The sequence below is a fragment of the Hibiscus syriacus genome, unplaced genomic scaffold, assembly GCF_006381635.1.
Source record: "Hibiscus syriacus cultivar Baekdansim isolate YM2019G1 unplaced genomic scaffold, ASM638163v2 tig00116951_pilon, whole genome shotgun sequence".
Taxonomy (NCBI): domain Eukaryota; kingdom Viridiplantae; phylum Streptophyta; class Magnoliopsida; order Malvales; family Malvaceae; genus Hibiscus; species Hibiscus syriacus.
This window is the reverse complement of record NW_024063482.1, coordinates 5240927-5265281: the sequence shown is the minus strand read 5'-3', so window position 1 is coordinate 5265281 and position 24355 is coordinate 5240927. Positions and strand designations below refer to the sequence as shown.

Sequence of the window (24355 nt, the reverse complement as noted above, 5' to 3'; positions counted from 1 at the left end):
GTCGGAGCAATATAGAGAGTAAGCATATACATAGAAAACAATATTGGTAGAGGTATAGTAGGATCTGGTATTAGTATACCAAGAGCTTATTTAGGAATAGACTAAGATAATATCTTATTTTTGAGATAAAAGTGGGTTCAATCTCGTAACATGTGAATGCTGAGGTGACATTTCAGGAATTACTTCTTGAATATGAATTATATGTTGTTCTTTGTGATCCACTGGGGTCAATGTAGTAATTTTGTAAAATGACCCCTATGGTTCATTGCTGGTATTCTAATGAAGTTAATGTTATACGACTGCGAATTTGTTTTCTATTCTAGAACATGATATTAGATTAAGTTTGACAATCTAAATCAATATTTGAGAAACTAAATAAATGGGAATATAATATAGTGCATAGGATAGGAGTAATTGCAAACAGTTTGTGTGTGACATAATCGAAACAATCAGTCTTTCTTAAGTTGCTAAAAGGTATCCTGTATCTTTCATAAACAGTGTGTATGTTAGCAGCTGGCTTGATACAGTAATCAATTTACAAAGAAATGGTATCCTGCTCCTTCAATATCTTTGTTCGTCTGTAACTTGACTTTTTTTTTCTACCTGCAATATCTCAGGACTCAAAGATCTTGCTGATTTCCTTCCAGCAACCTTGGGAACCATCTTTAGCTACTTCTCTGCTGAAGTAACGCGAGGTATATGGAAGCCAGTTTTATGAATGGAAGAGATTGGCCAAGTCCCTTGGTGAATTTATCCATTGTCGAGCAACAAATAAAAAAAATTATAGCTGCCACTGGTGTTGATGTCCCAAGCCTTGAAACAGGTATTATTCCTACCATCATGTTTGTTCCTCTTCCCGAAATATTAGTTTTTGAATAATGATAAGTTTCTATCGATTTGTATCCCCAGAAGTGACCTTTCAAGAAAAAGTTGCTTCCGTTATACTGTCCACTGCAACATTTTTCTGTAATTTAGAAGAAAAAGAGAAAAATGAAAGCAAAGATCAAATTTGGAATTGGAACAGTATATGGAATGTGAATCCAAAATGAGGATTGATCTACATGTTCTTTAGACACAGTCACACAGTTCCACTGATATATCCAGACCCTTGCAATTTTAAAAGTGTCCTAAAAATGAGTTTTATCCTAAGCATGTTGTATAATTTGACTGATTGGTCGGCTAATATTCTATCTCCATCTCTTACTTTTGCTTGCAGAGGGGAGTTCTCCTGCTATGCTTCCTTTTCCCTTGGCTGCCCTTGTTAGCCTCGCAATAACCTATAAACTTGATAAAACCTCCGAGCACTTCCTGAGTTTAATAGGCCCAGCATTGAATTCCTTAGGTGGAGGTTGTCCTTGGCCGTGCATGCCCATCTCTGCACTATGGGCTCAGAAGGTTAAGCGGTGGAATGATTTCCTCGTATTCTCTGCTTCCTGTACTGTCTTCCACCACAACAGCGATGCTGTGGTTCAGCTTCTTAGGAGTTGCTTCACGTCTACTCTTGGATTAAGCCCTTCTATCATTTGCAGCAACGGTGGAGTGGGTTCACTCCTTGGCCATGGATTTGGCTCTCATTTCTCCGGTGGAATGGCTCCAGTTGCCCCGGGGATTATGTACTTACGAGCACATCGGCAAGTCAGAGATATCATGTTTATGAACGAAGAAATTCTCTCTCTTTTAATATCTTCTGTGAGAGTGATTGCCAGGAGTGGGTTGTCAAGGGAGAAAATGGAGAAACTGCAGAAGAAGTAGTTCGGACTGAGATGTAGGCAAATTTCTCTTGGAACAGCAATGACACGAGTCAAACTCGCTGCTTCACTTGGGGCTTCATTGATTTGGACTAAGCCAAACTTGCCACTTGATGATATAGGTGCATATCATTACATGTAGAGAGCTTTAAAACAGGGAAACGAAGAAACAATTCTTTGTAAATATGGTCTAAACCATTCTTTTTATTTTATTTGAATGCTTGCTTGATTCATGTTTTAGTTATTTAATTTTCCCTATTTGTGATATGATGCAGTTGAAACACAACACGAATGATTCATCCTGTTTAATTTTTTTCCGCATAATCGAATATTCTAATTCAGTCGATCGAACCGATAATTTGGATATTGCTCGATTTAACCTTTTGGATTAATAGAATATCCAAGAAGAGAGACGTAAATAAACCTTAAATTTAACCCAAACTTGTTAAAATAGTTCATCTCCCAAACCCAGAAGAATCTGAGAATCAGAATACCAAAGCAAAACCCCCAAGTAATGAGAGGCCGACGTTATATCATACATACATACGTATAAATATACATACATGTATACGATATAATTTGAAAAGTGAGAAGCAAAGGGGTTGATTTTATATTAGGCTAAGAAAATGAAAATGAAAGTAAATTAAGTGTGAGATTGAGAACTAGCAGGGGAGGCAGTACTTGATGGAGACTGTTTGTTGGCAATCCTGGTTGTGGGAACGAGCGGGCTGCCCTCTTCTTCGAACAAGGACTCCAGCGGCTTCTCCATGTCAGTACCCTTGAATACCGGGTGCATGTATGCATTTTTCAGGTATGCTTTTAGGTTAAAGTTGGGTTCCGTTGCTCGTTCCAGTGTATCTTTTATCATCGCCTCCTGCATTTGGTTTTTCGATTCAGAATTCGAAACATCTGTGTAGAAAGACGAGAGATGAGACATTAGGTACCTGCAAGGGGAATTTGACGAAAGCCGACTCGAAGCGGCCCTTGCAGAAAGCGTAGAACCAGATGGTGAGAACAGGGAGGGGAAGGACAGCGAAATAGGATTTGCCAATCTTCTTTGTGCTCAACAATCCCAACAGCAGAAGTTGGGATATTATTAGACTTATAATTATCCGTTTATGCACGTCTGGCCAAAATGCAGCTGCACTCTCGTACTTTTGATCATACACGTTGATTATCTTGCATTGCACCCCACAAACAACAACATCCTTTATCAGTAGTTTCATTGTAAAAATTCCATTTAAAGTGTATATTTTATGTAGCCAAGGTTATCGAAACTGGATTCAGACCATCGATTTTCAAATGTTTCGCTTTCCAGGTCGATTATTACATTGTTTTTAAAAAAAGACATAGGATATAATTATATTAGTACTTAAAAGATCCTAAATTTTAGGATAATTTTAATATAAAACATTTTTTATATTAGGATTAATTATATTCGAATCAAACAAATACACATGTAGGACACTTAATTCAAGTCGAACACATACTCATATATAACATTTAACCCGAATTCAGTAAAGGAATCCATAAAGCTCCAGATAACATAAAACATGCAAGGAGGATTAGGTTTAGCCAGTAGTGTACCTGGTTGCGAAACACCACATAGGCAAAAGCAAGGAAGATGATGATGAAAGGAAGAAGCAGAGGGGTGATAGGAGAATAAACAAGTCCCAGCAAGATATATAACTGGATCCTTGGTTCATTTACTGCGAAGTCAATGCAACCAGGGTCCATTGCTTCAGCCCTATCTTGTTCTGTTTTAACCAAAAATGCATTTTTCAAGTGGAACAGAATCAAAGGCACTAATCTCAGGCTTTCTGCAGCAATCCCTGCCCATCCATCCACCATTATGTAAGTTATGAAAAAATTGGCTTTCAGTGGGATAAATTCCCCAATGGTTTCCGGGATCCTGCACAAAGTAGCAAAAAAGATTTAATCACACCTCCATATGGCACGAGAAAGATAACCATGTTTCGTTCATGCAAACATCTTTGTTACTTGAACTCGGTTGTGTCGGACACACATCAAATACGAGTGTTATATACGGATATTTCAAGAAAAAAGAAAAATTGAAACAAAATAGGTGGTACGGACATAAATGTTGTATGAGCTCATCGGCAGAAAATCAAATCATACACACATTATGGAAGATCATTGCACAGAAAAGCGTAAAATATTGCAACTGAGAAGAAAATAGAAGGAACTAAAGGATAAAAAATGAAGACATTCATCTGTTCAGCTCCAGCATCAATTTTGGAAATATTATGGTTGCGTGTGCATATGTCACACGTTTGAATTCAGCGCAAGAAGGTACAAATTTCTATCGCAGGGATACCCATCATTGCTGATCTAAAGAACCACGGTTGTCGACCATCAATTTATTTCAGTATACTTGATGGGAATATCATTAAGTTTTAGGAGTTAATAGCTTCATACAATGCCTAGGTTCTAAAACGATCCAACTTCAAAGCATTCCAATTAAGTCTTCCGATTATTAATTATCACTTTAATCAAGTCATTGTGTCAGTCTAGTCATCTACTTGAACATTAAATGTCAAATCAGATATGACATGAACTATATTTAAAATACATAGATCTAAACACGTGTACCCATGCTGCATGGATAGTTGGAATCTGACATGCTAAAAAGCAAACTGTGTCATTAAAGTTAAATAGGGTTACTTCTTTTTCTAAACATATCAAATTCAAGTTGTCCATGGGATAGGTGCACAATATTTAAAGTTTGATCTGTGTTTTAATTATGCTTCAAGTCATATCAAAACTGACATTTAACGACTAGACTGGAAGAACTTGATTGAAACAATATCGATAGTTTGAGATCTCAAAAATTAGAACTTTTTAAAGTTTGGGGAGCAATCTAGAATTTGATTCATAGTTTGGGGGCGTTCGGTGTAATTAATGCAAGTATTAGATATGTAAGCGGTAAACCCATCCATTTTTTTCAGGGAAGAAGTAAAAAGTACATACTCTGTTGGAGGCTTTTCGAGGAATGTTTTAAGCTGCTGAAGTGCCGAGCCAGTGATAACGCTTCCAAGAAATATATTGACAAGAATGAACATGTGATATTTCGCAGCTGATCTTCTATCCAAAGATGAAAATGATGGATATCCTTCTATTATAGACATTGTCATAAGAATCTTTGGAAGTAAAGCAAGAAATATCTTCAGTGCAATCCCAGGGAGAAATCCTTGGATGACGGATTTGACTGACTCCCTGAAACAAAGTTTCAGATCAGTTGTAAAGTTTTAGCTATTAAAAGTCTCAAAACATCATAATACTTGTTGCAAGGAGGGAATGAAAACCTACATTGCTCGGACTTCAAGCAAAATATTTAATGACTATAGTTATGAGGAAAATATTGAGGGACACATGAGGAGGTGCTTATTGCTTAATTAATAGAAAGAAAACCGAGACAAGAAACTTACACTTGTATCAATGGCTTCAAGAAAGGAAAAAACTTTTCAAATTCCTCAAGGTTGGCCAGTGATTGAACAAAAGTTATAGGGATCATGAAGAAGAAAATCAGAAAAAATAGAGCAACGGCCACTATCAACCTTCGAATGGTGAGTTCAAAATATGGTATAGCAAAATTATCCCAATAAACATCACGAGGCTCAGGAGCCCATTCTGTCAACCAAATTGTAGGATTGCGGTTTTGCTGAGTTTGAGCACAAACCGCTGCCCCCCATCGCGATTTGAATGAAACAAATGCCGCTGGAACTATAGAATCAGGATCATGCGAGACTCTTTCCCTTTCTGCAGCTTCCTGCATAAGATTGAGGGAATTTCAGATTTTGTCATGAGTAACTAAACTACACATTAACTGCAGAAAAAAAAAATACTAAGGGTGCGTTTGGTTCACGGAATGTAAGATTATCAGTGGGAATAAAAGATTACCAGAGAATAGGATTACTGGGAATGTTATATTTTGTGTTTGGTTGGTTTAGCATGAATGTAAGATTACCGTGTTTGGTTAAAGGAATAAAAGATTATTGGAATGTATATTTAACCAAATTGTCCTTATTATATATTTGTATAATATTACAAATTGTAAAATATTTATATATTTTCTTTAAAAAATTAAATTTATAATATTTATATAATTTTTTTACAAAATTAAAAGTATAAAAAAGGTTTAATGAAAGGGTAAAAAAAATTTAATCCCTGAACTTCATATAAAATTTTAATTATAGATTTTTTTTGTAAATCTAAAATAATTTAAGGATAAATTTGTAATTTAACCTTCGTAGAATTTTTATTATTAAATGACAGAAGAAGGATGTTTTTGAAAAAAAATAAAAATTTAAGGTCATTTTAGTCCAAAACGCCGGTAATGTTACAATACGTAAGGGAAATGAGGTAATGGCATTCCCGGTAATATACCCCAAAAAATCTACTATTGGTAATAAAACATTACCTGGAATGAGATTCTCGGCCAACCAAACATCCCACAATCCTTGAACCAAACACCCCCCTAAGGGATGAAAAAAGATGAGGGAGAATGGGAAATAACATTGCGTTGCCTGGAAGGTAAACTGCATATCATCTTAATATTGCCTGATTCTACCTATATATTCTTACCTTAATTGAATAAGAAGATAGGAAATAAAGGTTTTTCTCATGTGTCAGTGTACATGTGCCTGGAAGGATGTTGGCGAGGGAATGCTTAACCAAGACAGACAACGTAGCCATAGCCAATATCCGTTTTACTTGGACTCAGGTGTAACGGTGGAATATGGAACATGTCCGACAAGGGCACGTCTTTAATTTTTTTTTTCTTATGTGTTTGGAGGTTCCGTAGAGAACAATACAAAAATCCAAATATATGTTGGATACAAGTGTTATATATGCTTAGTCTTTTTAAAAATGAAGAGTAGAAATGATATAGGCCAATAAAGATATAAACTCTTCATAGGAAATTCTAATAAGTATAACTTCATCACATGATAGATTTTGCGCAACAAAGATATTTAAAAACAAAAAAAGAATCCCAGCTCAGTCACCACAGTACTTACTTCTTCACTCAGCTTCTGAATCAGAGAAGTATAATGATCTATTGCATCAACTTCAGCGCCCCAAAGACCCATGAAACCTGTCTATAATAAGAAATTTGGACAATGAATTAAACAGCATAAAATTAACATAGAATAGCAAATGCCAGTTGATGTAATATTAAACAAACTACTCCGCCAAGAACGGAAATGAAGCGAAATATAGTTTTTCAAGCAAAGATATTACCTTTGTGGTTGGCCTATTTGAAGTTCTCTCATACTTGTTTTGGTAGTAAATATACCAATTTTGTAAACTGCGCTTCTCGGCAACCAATGCTGCTAGCTTATTTGCATTATATACAATCTACCAAAGTTACAGAGTAAAGCAGTTAATGTTCATATCAGTGTAAAATAGAAACATAATACTTCAAGAGAGCTTCAATCCCAAAACTTGTAACATAGGATTTCCTGTTAGACCATCCATTTTTCTTATTTCCTGCACTATTGCTACTTAGAATTAATTTAACAGTCAAATTATCATAGGTGAAAACTTGTCAAAGAAAAATTCACCTGGTGAGTAAGATAATGATCAGGATGATTTACACGAAAAAAATGTTGGACATGCTCACTAACTGATTCATCTGGATCAGGAGGAATATTTTGTACAAGAACCTGCAAAACATTTTAAAGGTAAATGAAATAAGTATGAAACTGGGATAAGATAAAATTGCTCAAGCAAGCATGCACATGTATGTTGATTGTTTCTAACATGATAGGCAGCTGCCTATAATTATTAATGTCCATAACTTCTATCTGACACAAACAACAGTGTCCATTTGGTTATATTAACTTAAATTAGAATGACAGAAAAAGGCCTCGAGGAGACACTGCAATCTAAAATTTTCGAGCTGGGGCTCTCAAGGTTTTAAACAGAGGAAGATATGGTTTATGAAAAGGGAGGGCTACCTGCCGTCATGTAGCCCAAGGGTCAGTATATCCAAAAAATGTTTATGATTGAATCAGGGAGCAATGATACAAGGAAACCTCAGTTATATACTTATATAGAAAAATGGTCCAGCAACACCGTAACTGGGAATTGTGAAAAGAGGGGGAAACCCCAAATATGGGTACTAAATTTATTAGCAATGATATCTCAAAATATATATTGGAAATGATGATGCAAAACCATCAACAAAGACACTTCATAAGCCATAGCCTGATCAATAGGAATGTACACTATCATATTATGCAAGATGCATGCTGTCTATTTACTGTTAATTGTACTAGATTAATATCAAGCGAAGCTTCTCTATTTTAATTGTATGATTTTTTATGAGCATGACATTAAGTTGGAGATTTGATTTAGATGCTACAAATGAGAGCATAACCAGTCTAGTCAGAGATAGAGTATCTCTGAAATTCTTCATAAAAGTGAAAAACATCTTAACATGCCCTTTAGTGAGAAACAAATAATATTTAATCATGATTGGATTATTTAGCAACAGCTTTTTGAAGATATGACAAGTCATTCCCTTCAATGTATAAGATATTGTGATAGTATCTAGATATGGTTGTGTTTTAATGTTTATTTTTCAATTTTTATTAAACATTCTAAAGCATTCGACAAATCAACCTGTATAAGACAATTGACATCAGCTTACAGATGAGATAATCTTATATGTAAAAGAGAGAAGCATATGATTATCTGCATAACAACAATACCACCTAGGGATGGGCTTGGGACCCGAAACCGACCCGATCGGGTTGGCTTTTTAAAAAAAAATTGGGTTCGAGTTAGGTCGGGTTCGGGTTTAGGGTGAAACATACCCGACCCGACCCGAAAAAAATATAATTTTACCTTATATATTTAGAAATAATTACAATAATACCACTCTATATATATTATTTTTTCAATTAAATCACTGTTTTTGTTTAATAAAAATAATATTTTTATTATTATTTCGGATCGGGTCGGGTCGGGTTCGGATTTTATTTTAAAAAGTCGGGTCGGGTGGAGGGTATATATTATGCGGGTCGGGTCGGATTTTAGGTGGATAAGTCATTGTTCTCGGGTCGGGTCAGGTGGACCAAAAATCCGACCCGACCCGACCCATGCCCATCCCTAATACCACCATAATAAGCGCAGAAAATAAAAAAAAAAAAAAAAGAGGAAAAAAACTCACTGTGAATTGATCAGGACGACGAAGTTCTGATGCTAGATAATCCAACCTCATAGTAGCTAACACTCCATATTCTGAGTATAGCATATAAAACGTCCAGAACGAGAATAGGTATGACATAATAATATGTGCCCACAACCTGAAAAAGGATAAGTTGAGACTTTCTACTAAGAAATGCAAAATTCAAATTTTTAAGACATTATTCTAATACCCAGGTTCATTTAAAAGCTAATAAAGAGAAGAGACAATGCACTGTATTGATTGGATGAAGGCCTAATGCTGGATTTTAAGACATTATTATAATACTCCGATTCATTTAAAAGTCAAAATAGTGTGGCCCCTCATGCACAAGACCTTTCAAATAAAAATGATAACTACAAACCGCAGTTTTTCCTTTCACTAATATTAGAATGACGACACCAGAAGTTTCAACCATTTACCCTAAAAATGTACATGAGGACTTTGAGAACAGGTTGAAGAAACCAAAATGACTAAATGAGTAAGAAACAGGTTTCAGAACTGGAAATTTTTTGTAGGGTAACTTGGTATATAGTATTGTTTGAAACCCACTTCTTCAACGCTGAATAATGAATATAACACGGATATTTAAATAATAGAAACCTGTCGCACATTATGCCTTGATTGCTACACTTACACAAGTGTGATTGGAAAGGTCTAGTATTTAACATGTGTCAAACAGGGTACAGCATTCGAGAAGAACCGAATTAAACAACTACTGCTGACCTGTTTGATCCATCTGGAACGTTTGATATGGAGAGCTTATCAATGTCGCTATAATCTATATCCTTAGAACGCTCTAATGTATCCCCTGTCCAATTGACAGGGGCCAAAATCGCAAAAGCCATGACAGCTAGGGGAACAAATATTTTCAAGCTGCACAAAAAAATACCGTCATAATCATATTATGTCTATTCTGCACTATCCACAGCAAAAGAACAGTATGAAATTACAAATGGTACTCACGGATCTAACATAACTATTTCATTTCTAATTCTCATACTATTTGTTCCTAAATCAAATGGAAAAATGTCAAACACAGGCATCTAAAAACTGACCGAGAAGGTAAATCCGAATATAGGCAACAGAATCAAGTCCTGCATGTTCAACGAGCTCGGGTTCAGGCATTCTCAAAGCCGCAGGCATCCAATTCAAGAAAGTACAATACGTCCTGCAATCTAAGTTGACAAATTTTGATGCAGAACCTCCAGATCGAGTAGGGCTGCTTCGTATCCCCTTTTTGTACCATTTAGGGAAATAAACTCTGTCATTGAAAGGCTGAATCCTCAATATTGCAAAAGCCATGAGGAATCCGAACGCTGAGAGAAGATTAATAGCAGCTGCCGTAGCTATATCTCGAAGAGACGCCATTTTCCTTCCTCGCCGATTACCGATTCAATTCACTCAAAAAAATTCTAACAACAAAAAAAAAACGTCAATAAGGCGTACCACCTTAAATTTTGCATCATACAAAGAAGCGAAATGAAACCTGAAAATGGCGCGCGAGGCTTCTGTGAACCAGGATTTCCTGAATCGACTCAGCGATCGAAAAAAACTCGATCCTGTTGTCTTCGTAAATGGCGTTGAAATTTGTGAGAATTTTTTTCTTTATTTTCTCATCTTCTCCGCTTTTTATTGAGACGAGAGAGTTTTATGGCAGAGAGAAATGGGGATTTGGCGGCAAAAAGAACAGCACGGGAAAACCGAATTTTTCTTGTCCGTACACTTGATCAACCAACTTTTGAAGTCGAAACATTTTAAAACTTTTTTCCATTCTTGACGAAACTACCCATCTACACTGATACTTTCGTTTATATTCTAAATTAAGCGTCTTACGGGATAATCTCTATTTAAAAAGCGAAAATAACCTCAGTGATAAAAAATGTCTTATAATATACGATTTTAATCAACTTTTTTTTGATTTGTCAAAATGACCAACTAAATCGCAATGTGATCGATAATTCGCAACGCGATCTCCGGTATCGCAAATCAGTTCGTTGCGATAGTCGAAGCTCGCGTTGCAATTTATTCCAAATTCGTTGCGATAGTCCAAAATCGCAACGACTAGTGGTATTGCATTTGTTTTTTAAGAATTTTCTCTAAAATTATAGTATTCGCGCGGACGCGTCGAAGACACGTATTACCACGACCACGACCCGAGACGAGACGGCGGCGGCGGCGGCGCGCGAGAGTCCCCCTTGTTCTCTATCACTCAACAAGGAAGTGGGAAAGCCAAGCCTTAAATACAATTCCCAATAGTGTTTCCAATACTATGTGAGATTGAGCATTACCAACACTTGTTCCCAATACTATGTGGGATTGAGCCTTAAATAGTGATATTATTTTTAAATGTTTTGCTTAAAATTGCAATAATCGCGATTGATTGTAGATTGACTTTTAATTATGACATATTTAATCGTATAATACTAATGCAATTGGTTGCTGATTCAATTATTTTAAGGTGCATGATTGTTAATTATTTCCTGAATAATCACATTGTATTGGGAACAAGTGTTGGTAATGCTCAATCCCACATAGTATTGGAAACACTATTGAGAATGATATTTAAGGTTTGGTTTTCCCACTTCCTTGTTGAGTGATAGAGAACAAGGGGGACTCTCGCGCGTCGCCGTCTCGTCTCGTCTCGTGGTCGTGGTCGTGGTCGTGGTAATACGTGTCTTCGACACGTCTGCGCGAATACTATCTTTTTAGAGAAAATTCTTAAGAAACAAATGCAATACCACCAGTCGTTGCGATTTTGGACTATCGCAACGAATTTAGAATAAATCGCAACGCGAACTTCGACTATCGCAACGAATTTGGAAAATCGTAACTCGAATCGCAACGCGAACTTCGACTATCGCAACGAATTTGGAAAATCGTAACTCGAACTTGGACTATCGCAATGCGAATATGTAAATCGCGTTGCGATAGTCGAAGTTCGCGTTGCGAATTTGGAAACTGATTTGCGATACCGGAGATCGCGTTGCAAATTATCGATCGCATTGCGAATTATCGATCGCATTGCGATTTAGTTGATCATTTTGGCAAATCCAAAATAAGTTGGTTAAAATCGTATATTATAAGATATTTTTGGTCACTGAGGTTATTTTCTCTTAAAGTATAATGACCACCTTAACCTCTTTCCTAATTTGGGTTCATGATTGGGTAGGATTTATTCTATACCCATGATTGCATGATGATCAACAGAATTTAATAATGTCTAATTTTATTTTTTTTATAGGTATCACAAAATTTTAATTATGGATGTGAGACGTTTTTAATATTTATGACCATAAAATTATTAATTAAATCGAGTGTAAATGAACATTTTAATTTTTGGGTCTGACAAATGACAATAATTTATAATTTGACATTGATTTAGGATTCTACTTTAGGTATTGTCGCACATTCTTATTTATGATTCAAATTTTGATTTTAAATCAGGACATCAATTGTAACTTATAAATAGACAGAAACACAAATATAATTGTTATCAAACTAAATTTGGAGTTATAATTGAAATATAAATACAACATCAATAATAACTAAAATATAATTACATGATTTGCAATGATTTTCATACAAGTGTTCGTTCGTATTCTTACATAGATAATTGATTTTCTGAGTGAAATTACTAGTTACAAATTTCTCTCAATTTTTTCGTTCTAAATTACATGCATAAGTTGAATATACACAAATTAATTCGAGTATTTTACAATAGACAACACTGAGATAAAAAAAAATGAATAATTTCAATTTTGTTTTTGACTAGGTAAGATTATTAGATGGTTGATTGACATTATTTAAGATTTTAAGTTTTTTATTTTTTTAATGTGAAATTAATATCTTTACCTTTTTAAAGTACAATATTTTCTCGCAATCGATCTTATAATGTATTGGTCATAATCATCGTCAAGATTATTTATTTTGTCTATCTCACCCAGTAAGGTGCTTGATGTGAAATTGTATAGTTAAAAAGTTATTTTGATACTGATTATGACGTTATTACCTTCTTTCCAAAAGACGTTTTATAAAATATGTTGTGTCATTGCTTTCTATATTCAAGAGCCTTCTTATATATATATATATATGAGATTAATGTCCTCCAGTTCTTCAAGATGTGAGACAAGGATAAGATTTCCCTGGGTTAACCAAAGATATTCGAATTTGTAAAGATTAATAAAAAAATATAAATATTAGAATATGACTTAAATGCGTGAAAAATAATTTAAAAAATTAAATATATATTAATATCCTACACGCAAATTGTCCGTGCAACTACAAATAATCTCTAGGCTACATATCATCACAATATGCTGGTTTTAGCTTGTAACATCGTCAAAGATCAAATGATGCGTGAAAGGGAAACATGATAAGAAGAAACAAACGTTGTGTACTTTACCGAAGGCTTTTGGCAGATCAATCTACGTTTGGAAGGCGCCCGTGCAACCGATGAAGCAGCGACGACAGCAACAACTCGTATCCTCGGAAAGTTTGTTTCATGTTCGATAATATTCGATAATATAAAACCCGAATAGCATTGTACCTTTTATGTACATCAATGTATAAATCGGTCTCATCTATGATATCCTCCTACAACACATAAAAATATCATCAAATACATAACATACATGAAGAAAAGTGATGGAAGAGGCACTTACTTGGAGAAGTTCTTCGAACAAATCTTCGAAGGTAATGATACTTAACGACTTCCCCTTCTTCCATATCCTCCGAAAAACATTGCAAAGTATTCGGCGGTTGAGTACTTTAGTGACGATCGAAGGTTTGTCAACATCGACCATAACACAATATGATATGGTGTCATATTTGGTCAGCAAATGGTCGAAGGTTATTGTTTTTCTCAATTTAGGATGTAGGCAAGATCGAATCAAGTTAACTTTTGTCTATTACGTATGTCCCATCTCATTTTCGGCACTATCCTCTTCGTCTTCGTCATCATATTTTCTTTCGGGATCATTCTTGTCTAAAGGTCCGAGCATTTCGGGGGAACTTCTGAATAGTTTCTTTACTTTGTCTATCCCTTCGTCGGGTATAAAATTTCCATTGATATTCAGCAACATAAATCCGGGTTTTGTCACTACTACCTGAGCCAAATGCCCAGCACCGGCTTGCCTAATGGCATTCGTGCTCATATCAACTTCATTCAACTGACTCTCCTAATCCAACCTAATTTTCTATTGATTGATTAATCCAAATCAAACATGTAAAGATTCATTATAGGACGACTCTCGTAACCAGTTTTCTTCAATTACAACGTCAGAATTCAAATCTATAATGCCTCCTCCCACTAGATCAAGTAGTTGTGAATGGATTCTTTTATTAACTTCCGGCATCGGTCTACTGGATTGTTTGGCATATATTTGCATTGCATCCCTCCCAATTCAATTTTCTCTGTTTATAATGTCAAAATTTAAATCCCGATTTTGTTTAAAGGATCTAATATCTCATATTACTATATCAACTAATTGTGAAAGGCCTCTTTTAATAACTTCCAGCATCAGTCTACTGGATTCCTTGGCATGTATTTGCACCGCAGAACCTCCATCACCATCAGGATTCTTGTAATCTTCATCTGCAGCAGCCAAAGCTAATTCTTCTATTTTCTTGGCATCCTCCACGGCCTCTTCATTACTCAATAGGCCACGCTTTCTAGAGAAAATGGATGAAGTTGTAAGTTTCTTCGTCATCCTCTCTACAACTAGCCTCCTGCCACGACTAGGTGGCCAAAATTTCACAGACAATGAGCAGTGTCGGAAAGTTTTGTGTTTCAGATTCCATGCTTAATTAACCCAGGACCATGACATGTTGCAACTTGCAAATACATTATAACAAAACCACGGTACTTTCTTCTCTAAATTCTTTTTTTTCTTCGATCCTATTCTAAAACTTTGGGTCAGTTCATGACAACCAAATGAATTTGATAGTCGAGAGAGATTTGTAACCAGTTCTACATATCAAGATTTCAGGTCACTGAGCCAACACAATTCATATTTGAACTATATTTTCTTGGCCAACACAATTCGGGTTAAGTTTTGAATCGGACAAAACCTTCTTAAATCTGAGTTAAGTCTAATTTTAAGTGAAAGAAAAATATTTCTCAAATCAAATTAAATTGATAAAAAAACTTAATCTAACTTGACGCATAACCATCCTTAAATACACCAAAGAAACTCCACCCGCTGGCCAAGACGAGGGACTTTATGGCTCATAATGTAAATAGTAGATTTGAAAATCCAATTCATTAATTACAGGATCCAGAAATTAGATACATAAAATCTAGAATAATTTATTATAACTTTCCAAAATGAGAATCCATTATCAGAAAATAACAAATGTCTGACCCCTTTGTTTCAAAATTTATTACAGGATCAAACATTTGTCATTTCTTACCAACTTTGTTCTTGCTATATATGCATAGACAGCCATTACTAGATTATCAAGCAGCTTTGTCTAAATTTCTCCCCATTCAGCAGTCACAAGTGTCAACCTCTTCAATGGAAAGCAGACATTTTCGTCAACAAATTGCTGCATTGAGGCAATCCTTCTTTGATGAGGTTTTTTTTTTATATACTGCATTACAGTATACATGCATGCATGCATGCATCTGTCATATATATGAATGTGTAAGGTAAACATCAGATGATACAATGAGGCAATCCTTCTTTGACGAGGTTTAGTTTTGTTATACTTCCTCCGCAAACCCTTTCTCTCAAACCCTTTCTCTCATACATCAAATCTTATGAACCAAACAACATTGACCGTCTATAACTGCACTATGAACCACCGATTGTGGTTCTCTACCTAAACCAGAAGGGTTACACTACCAATAATCACTACAAATGTTTCGGTGAATAAGTTTATAAACTACATCACAATATACATGCATGCATTTGTCATATGAATGTGTAATGTAAACATAACATGATACTAGCAATGTAGGGGATTTTGGACGAGCAATTCACTGAACTGGAGCAGCTAGAGGAGAAAGGTAACCCCAGCTTCCTACAACAGGTGTTTACCATGTACTTCAACGACTCCACTACAGTGCTGGATACTGTTGAGCAGGCACTGTGAGTAAAACTGTTTGGATATATGTCTATATATTAAGATGGTGAGAGTGATAGCTTTGGAAAATAATCTATGCAGGGGAGAAATTGATGTTGTTAAACTAGAGCATGTGCTTCATAAGTTCAAGGGCAGTAGTGCCAGGTAAATTCCCATAATCTGTAAAACAAAAGCTTAATCAAATGTTGGTTTAATGGGAAACCGATATTGTTAACTGAAGCGTTGGTGCAAAGAAAGTTGTAAATGAGATCATCAAAACAAGAAGGCTTTTGGGGGAAGGGAACCTAGAAGGGTAATGTTCTTTTTTCCTATTGTTGTTTCACTTTTAAGATAAACTTTAGTTCGCTATTGCATGTTAGAAATTATGATATAAATTTTGTTTAATTCAATTTGAAAATTTTACAATACGATCTGCTTGATGAAAAATTTAATTAAGAGAAAATATGAGATTTTTTTATAGATGCATAGACTCTCAAGCTGAAGGATACGAGAGCAGAGTCTTCACAATATGATATATATAAGTTTATTTTCTAAGATTTTTCATGTATGTATGTGTATTTAGGGTTTCTAGAGGTAGTGTGAAAAAAAAAAGTTTTGTGAAAATTATTGTGTGTTGCACTTGGGGATAGGCATGGGGTTTAAGAGTTTTTTTAATTATTCTGATCCTAAACTACAAATTAAAGACTTTTATTGAATTCAATCTTGTTATTAGGTGATATTTTATATGATATGAATTTTGGGATTAAAATTTACCCTCGACTCAATACAAATAATTTTAGTATTTTTTTATTTGTTAACACAGAAAGATAATTGATATATATATATGGAGTAACATCATAGTAATTTTTCTTAGATATATAAAGGGATGTTATAATAATTATTTGAGTCGGGTGAGGTTGGAGACTTTTATTCTAAATATATATTTTTTCTTGACCTAACTCCCTCTTTGAAAAAATTCACCCCAAACCTAGATTTTTTATTAAAAAAACCCGATCTTATAGGAACGAGTCATATCAAAATCCATCAAATATTTTGACCATCTCTAAAGGGGTGGAAGCTAAGCTTCGTCCAGGGCCACTACCTCCCATTTTTTATTATTAAAAAAAAGTATATGGGTAAATATTAAATTAGGATTCTAGATTTTAGTTTATTTTGATTTTACGTCTCATTTTATACGATTATTTATATTTTACTCATTTTCTATAATTAATTATACTTTACCCATCTCTTTTACTCTTGATTTGTTAATAGATTTCTCATGTAAACTTATATATTCTTATTTATTTGCTGGACAGTATCTTTCCAATCTCGTAACATAGCATAAATGCAATACTATTGCATATTGAATTTGAAAATGAAGGTGATGAATTGCATGCAGGGCAAAAGTTGCCTTCCAAGAGCTGCGGAAGGAGTACGAGAATCTCAAGGCCATGCTTGAGCACTACTTTCAGGTTTAGTTTAGCTCCACCATTGTTGGACCATAATACCTAGTTCACTTTAATTTGTTTTTAGTTAGTTCCCCTATGCACAACTCCCACACTGTTTTCTCTCTATGGACAGCAACTGGCGCAAGCAGGCCCTGTTCAGGCTGCACAGCTCCCCAACTGAACTGATCTTGCTTGAATGGAGATGGAAGTTGCTGCTATCTTGTGCTGCTCCTTGCAAATCAACCATTTTAATGTTCCAGAATTGAGATTTCTTTCTTTTGAAATAACACAAGATTATGAAAATATATGTCTTAATGTTTTCTTGAGTAAGTTTATGTTCTACTTTCTACATATTAATTTTACATAAAATATAAGGAGTTCTTATTTATAGTATAAATATCATCATATTTCTAATTTTATATGAAATATAAGGACTTTTGATATAATTAAAGAAGAATGTAACATAATCTTTTATGATAGAATATATGAACTTAAAAAATTATATTAAAAATTTAAAGAACGTAAAATTATAAAATTTATAGATAAAAATATAAATAAAATACTTAAATCATATAAAGATTTAAAATTTTCAGAAAATACAATCTTACTCACGCTTCTCACAATTCATCTCTATGTATATCCTTACATTTGAACGAATTTATTGTATAAGATACCAATATATAAAATAATTTCAATATCACATCCTCCTTAAATGATGTTAATTTTTTAACAAATCCTCTTATTTATTTTATAATTTTGCCTTTTTTTAAAAAAAAATTAACAACAAAGATTATAACCTCTCATTTTATTTGTAAATATAATAAATAATAAAGTATGTAAGAATTAATTTTTGTATTTTAAATAATAAAATTTAACTAATTGTTAAATTGAAAATTAAAAGAAAAAATTAACTGAACCTTTAATGGAAAAAAATCAATTGGATTTGGGGCTTGGTGTGCTACTAATCAAACAAACAGGCCCGCTGCGTTTGAGACTACAGATTATAAAGCTTCCAAACCTTCTCCTTTCACTCCGCAGTATTTACGCAATGTCTAGCGTCAGCAGCATCCAGCAACCGTCAGCCGCCGGCTACAAGCCCTACCGTCACCTGAAAACTCTAGCCGGTCATCAACGCGCCATATCCTGTGTCAAGTTTTCGAACGACGGTACGCTATTGGCCTCCGCCTCCCTCGACAAAACCCTAATTATTTGGTCTGCGTCGACCCTCTCCCTCCTCCACCGCCTCGTTGGCCACTCGGAAGGAATTTCCGACCTCGCCTGGTCATCCGATTCCCACTACATCTGCTCCGCCTCTGACGACCGTACTCTCCGCATATGGGACTCACGTCCACCGTTCGATTGCCTCAAGATCCTCAAAGGACATTCCGACTTCGTCTTCTGCGTTAACTTCAATCCGCAGTCGAATCTCATCGTTTCGGGATCATTTGATGAGACGATTCGTATCTGGGAGGTGAAAACGGGGAAGTGCGTGAGGGTAATTCGGGCGCACACCATGCCGGTGACGTCGGTTCACTTCAACCGCGACGGTTCGCTGATCGTATCAGGTAGCCACGATGGGACCTGCAAGATTTGGGCCGCCAAAGAAGGCACTTGCTTGAAAACCCTAATCGACGACAAAGATCCCGGCGTCTCGTTCACCAAATTCTCCCCCAACGGGAAATTCATCCTTGTTGCAACTCTCGACAGCACTCTCGTAAAGCTAAAAAAACATCATTTAAACTCTGAAGATCAACATGAATTCCCTTTGATGTTATCTTAATTACTCATTCTTTTGAACTGCAGAAGCTTTGGAACTACTCAACCGGGAAGTTTCTGAAGATTTATCAAGGGCATACAAACAGAGCTTATTGCATAACATCGACATTCTCCGTTACAAGTGGTAAGTACATAGTTAGTGGATCGGAGGATAAATGTGTTTATCTATGGGATCTTCAATCCAAGGCCATGATTCAGAGACTAGAAGGCCATTCGGATACTGTTGTATCTGTGACTTGTCATCCTGTTGATAATAAAATTGCTCTGCTTTTCGCCATAAATCATTCTCTATGAAAGTTAAAAGTTTTCCCAATAATATGTTTACTGGGCATTCATGAAGCTATATCTCAGCATGTGAATGCATCGTTTTTATCGAGTCAGGTCTCACTTGCAGAGCCATTGATATTTCAAATGCATATATACAGATTAAGGTTATATATGCATGCATCTATGGCTTCCTGGTCATTTGAAATGGATAATACAGATTAGGTCTCAATATGCAAATGCAGAGAAAGATATACCATCATCTAACATGCATTGTTGCTTTTAGTCTCATGAACAATTCAGGATAATGTCTGGGTGCAGTTCTTTAAAACTTTCAAGACAAGCTTGTTAGTAATTGCTCCTTATTGTGTAATTATGACAAATTCTAACTTTCTAGACATGTTTGACTGGTGTAATATAATTACATATAGAGAATACTAATATAATATACTTGCATATTAATTTTCTACATCATGTTTGGTATTATAAATTATATGTAATATTCATATTTGGTATTGTAAAGGCTTAATACAAAAATAAGTGTTCAAATTATGTTGATCGTCCCATTTAGATGTTTAAATTATTTTTTTAATCAATCTAAGTGTCTAACATTACAGAAGTTGTTATTTTAGTTGTCCCAATTATAGTAATTGTTAAAATATCCTGTTAAGTGACATGTTGTATTTTTGTCATTTTGAAATTTTTATTTTTTAAAAAGAACCTTTAAAATAGATTATTATACTAAAAAAATTATGTTTCTTAAAAAAAATTCCCCCTCCCTCTACCCGAGTATAAAACGCACTTGAGCAGGCATAGATTTTGAAGGAGATAGAACTCTTGTTCTATTCCAAACCTGTTTCCAATCAATCAAAAATAAATATAGAAAGAAAAGGTAATAAAACAGAGTAACATTGACTTATCAAAAACATTCGCAATATGAAATGTTAAACCACTGGAAGATGGTCTTGAGCAATTTCTTCTCAATCCAGGGAGTAGCAAACAGGCTAATTTTGATTTCAATCTTTCAACTCCAGGGAGTGGTAAACGGGGGAGGGACAGTGGGTGAGGGGGAGGGGAATCTTTTGTAAAAGAATATTTTCTAAACATAATAATTTAGTTTTAAAGGTTTTTTAAGAAATTAAATATTTAAAATTATCAAACACATACACATGTTATTTAATGAGTTTTTTTTCCGACTATTACTATTATAACACATAAAATAATAACATCTACATAAAAAATAACAGTATAATTTATGCAATTTTTTTATATTAAGCTTAATTATAGATTATACATGATATATTAGGCTTAATTATGAATTATTAGGATTAATTATGGATTGCACATGATAGTTTCATAAAGATTTTTCGAAACACAAATATAACAGCCGACTTCCTGTCGAAGTTTCTAGGGGGAACATCGATGACATGGTTCTTCCATGCAGAGATCCCGGCAGGTTTGATGCACTTGCTTGTAGAGATGAGATGATCATTAGTTAACTCATATTTTCAATTCAATTCACCCGAATCGTATTAAAAAGATGGACCTTTCTATTCACACTCAACCCGAATTTAAAAGAGACCCACTCAATTCGAATCTTACCTATATATTATTAAATAAAATAAAAATATTATTAAAATTATCTCTAAATAAATAACTAAAAATTATAATATATTATTTCAGATTGCATCAAATCCTTTTACCTAACAATACTCCTAATAAACTATCTCAATTAAAATTTTCAAAATAAAAAATAATTTGTTTAAACCAGGTCATAATTTATTAAGTTAAAATCAAATACTCATTCCTTAGGGTGGATTATAGTGTCCATTTTTCTGGTGACGGCAACGTGTGGCCAGTGGAGGCGGACTCCTATAGCTTCAACGCATGCTTCTAAGGATGTTATAAGAAAATAAAGAACGATGACCTGATTGGTGTATCGTGTTCATATAATAATCATTTTAAAAAAGCAAAACAGAACCATCCATTCAATCAACCATGTACAATGATATCTTAGTCTGGACAACCATACATTTGGCCCCGTTCTTCACATCATTCACAATTACCACCTAAACTGATAAACGGGAGAGATAAACAAGATCAATAGCAAACACTATGGATGACGGTTATCAATTTCTTATGAACCTCAAAGGAAGAATAACAAAAATTAAAATCCTCTTCAACTATCTGCAGCCCTGAAAACAGTAAGCAACGAGAGGAAGAGATTGATGATGTCCAAATACAGAGAGACAGCAGCCCAAATGTACTCGTCGTATGAATATCGCTTGATCAAGTTGTCCGTGTCGTATACGATATAACCGCAGAAAATTATCGATGCCAAGCACCCGTATATCATCACGGAGATTCGACCCAATGGGAAGAGAATCTGTAGACCGATCCAATAATTTCGATAAGGATATAAAAGATATGCAATTTAATAAACAGGACGAAATCGAAGTACCTGGATTAGAGCAAAAACCATAAGAACAAGGACGGCGCCGAACAAGAAAGGGCCAAGGAAGTTGAAATCATGGCCTCTCTTTGCAGCCCAGAAGGTGTAAAGGGTTAGAGCCACGACCACCACGGTCGTCAGGATCACCGACTCCAAAATAACCTTTCCTGCTCATAATGCAAAACAATGCACATCAAATTTAGTTGGTTATACCAAAATGGGATTAATCAATCCAAAGATTAAATACCACTAATTATACAAATAAAAATTTAGTTGATTCACCGTCATGCAGTCAATTAGAAGCATTCTAATAGATAAGAACAAAACTCGATTCGATTCTAAAAACTAAAAAATAAAAATTTGATCGCTTCTAATTATATTTTGAGTTATGCTTCATTTAAATGTATTTATCTTACCGAGAATAAAAGGAATACTTGACCAACACACATTAACTAACAAACCGCAAATTTCATTTAAGATTTAACTATGCTTATTCGTTCTTCGTCAATTTCTATCAAAACAAAAACAGAGTCAAGAATCCAAATCTTACCGCTGGTAAAAGCACACGTCAATCCAACGGCGAAAGCCAAAGAAAGCGTGAAAACTCCAAGCAAAAGATAGTTCACCGGATGCCTCTGGTAATAGTAATACAATGGACACAAAGCTGCAAATTCACAAAGAAACCGATTCATTTTTCTAGTAAACCGAAAATTCACAAATCACGAACGCCAAAAAAAGGAAAAAGAAAAGCACTAATGAAAGGCGTGATGATGAGGACAATGTAAAGAGCCAAGCCAGCCCCGGTGCTGACGAAGAAATGAGAGATCGGACGCACAGTAACCACCGTGGCAGCCACCGCGATCGTAGCCAACAACTGAATGACAATGATGGAGTAAATCTTGCGGATGAAAGCCCACCTCATCTCCGGCGGCTCTAACATCGCCGGATACAGAGGCCTTGCTCCGGCCTCCGTATCGTTTTTCCGGTACGGCTGATTCCACATCATAGTTGAATAGAGATTGAAGAAGCTGAGGAGTGAAGAAGAAATGAGGGAGTGGCGGGTGAATTTGTTCTAGTGCTTTGCTTGTCCGTTGAAGAGGGGATTTAGTGGATGGTTATAAATGGAAGAGAACTGGCGGTTTCTTTGGTGGAGAGAAAGTTCTTGATAGATCTCGTAACAGCACGTACCAGCAGTGAACTTTCCACGAGAAGTTGACACGTGGAGTAATTTTCGTGATTAAACAACATTTAACCCCCTAAACTTGATAAAATTTTCAATCTAATCTTTAATATTTATGTTGTTCGAAATTTAATATTTTTCTAATTTGATCTTTGAATTTAAATTTATTATTCATTTAACTATATGTATATTAATTTTTTATTAAAAATTAGTAAAATATGTTATAAATTATTAAACTATACTCTAATAATTATTTTAATTATTGAAGTTTTAAAAGTTATAAAGTAATTATAATAATGTTATAATAAGTGTAAAAGTTTGATAAATTTATTAATAATTTGATAAAATTTAATAGTTGGTTTATAACAATTTAATAAATTTAAGAATGATTTTGTATCTTTTAAAATTTTAATAAATAAAAAGATCATTTGAACGTGATTCAATAATTTTTAATATATTTTATTCTAAAAGTTTTAATAGAAAATAATTAATAAATTGATCTCAATGATTAAGAGAAGTTTTGTTGTCATTAAAAGTCTAATATTCCTGTAATTATATTGGCAAAGTATATATACATTGTTAATGATTAAAAACAAATACCGAGGTCATTTAATTTTTTAAAAGAAAACATTTACTTCTCTGGTTGGTTAATGATGTAGCAGAGTCACAATTTATCACATCTTTAACCGATTAAAAATTTAAATTTAGAGATCAAGTAAAAAAAATTGATATAAAATTAAAGGATTTAACTAAAAGAAATTAATAAAATTGAGGACTAAATAAAGCTATGTCCATTTCTTTAAAAATAAAACTGTGCAAAGGCGGATAGTTATGAGATATTCTAGAGTACGGAGTGGGGGAAATGGATAATGGCCGCATAATCCATTGCCAGCAAATTCGGCCTTTTATGTTTACTTTATTGTTAAGGAAATGAAATTCCACTATTGGCTTACCAATATATATATATATATATAATATTTTATTAAAAAATTGAAAAGGAAAATTTGTAAATAAAATTGAAAAGCAAGTACTGTTTTGAAAATTGTTCCTTGCAAGTAAATTCCATCTTTGATTCTTTTCTTTAAAGGAGTTATCCAGCAATGTTTGTTAAGGATTTTCTAGAGGATGTGAGAATTAGGTTTTCTATATTTGTTTATTTTAAGCGTAAAGAATAAAAGTATCCTTTAATATTTGTTTATTTATATT

General features: G+C 34.4%; 3 protein-coding genes, 1 long non-coding RNA gene and 1 pseudogene across 5 annotated transcripts; 3 read left to right on the top strand and 2 right to left on the bottom strand.

Annotated features, from left to right (window-relative positions):
• Positions 1 to 1981, top strand: part of LOC120188785 — a 62567-nt pseudogene extending 60586 nt beyond the window's left edge.
• A 360-nt stretch (positions 1982 to 2341) lies between these two features.
• LOC120188790 (CSC1-like protein At4g02900) lies at positions 2342 to 10360 on the bottom strand. Its single transcript, XM_039192188.1, has 11 exons — positions 10016 to 10360; positions 9688 to 9837; positions 8947 to 9082; positions 7334 to 7435; positions 7011 to 7127; positions 6788 to 6868; positions 5198 to 5538; positions 4740 to 4985; positions 3336 to 3660; positions 2693 to 2926; positions 2342 to 2622 (listed from the first exon to the last, which is right to left on the bottom strand). Exons 1-11 carry the CDS (start codon positions 10330 to 10332, stop codon positions 2392 to 2394), a joined length of 2280 nt encoding a protein of 759 aa, XP_039048119.1. The 5' UTR covers positions 10333 to 10360; the 3' UTR covers positions 2342 to 2391.
• Positions 10361 to 16139: 5779 nt separating this feature from the next.
• Positions 16140 to 17498, top strand: LOC120188791. The gene is made up of 3 exons (XR_005522440.1): positions 16140 to 16194; positions 16271 to 16342; positions 17429 to 17498. It is a non-coding gene; the product is annotated as an uncharacterized LOC120188791 (long non-coding RNA).
• A 118-nt stretch (positions 17499 to 17616) lies between these two features.
• Positions 17617 to 23069, bottom strand: LOC120188789 (protein LIFEGUARD 2-like). Of its 2 annotated transcripts, none has more exons than XM_039192187.1 (5): positions 22723 to 23069; positions 22520 to 22633; positions 21976 to 22136; positions 21680 to 21900; positions 17617 to 17629 (listed from the first exon to the last, which is right to left on the bottom strand). In XM_039192187.1, the coding sequence occupies exons 1-4, from the start codon at positions 22973 to 22975 to the stop codon at positions 21697 to 21699; spliced, it is 732 nt and encodes a 243-aa protein (XP_039048118.1). In that variant the 5' UTR covers positions 22976 to 23069; the 3' UTR covers positions 17617 to 17629; positions 21680 to 21696. The 2 variants fall into 2 exon arrangements, with proteins under 2 accessions (XP_039048118.1, XP_039048117.1); XM_039192186.1 differs by having other exon boundaries at positions 21680 to 21903; positions 21979 to 22136; positions 22723 to 23067.
• On the top strand, positions 18523 to 19547 carry LOC120188526 (COMPASS-like H3K4 histone methylase component WDR5B). The gene is made up of 2 exons (XM_039191932.1): positions 18523 to 19191; positions 19281 to 19547. Exons 1-2 carry the CDS (start codon positions 18526 to 18528, stop codon positions 19545 to 19547), a joined length of 933 nt encoding a protein of 310 aa, XP_039047863.1. The 5' UTR covers positions 18523 to 18525.
• Positions 23070 to 24355: the final 1286 nt, after the last annotated feature.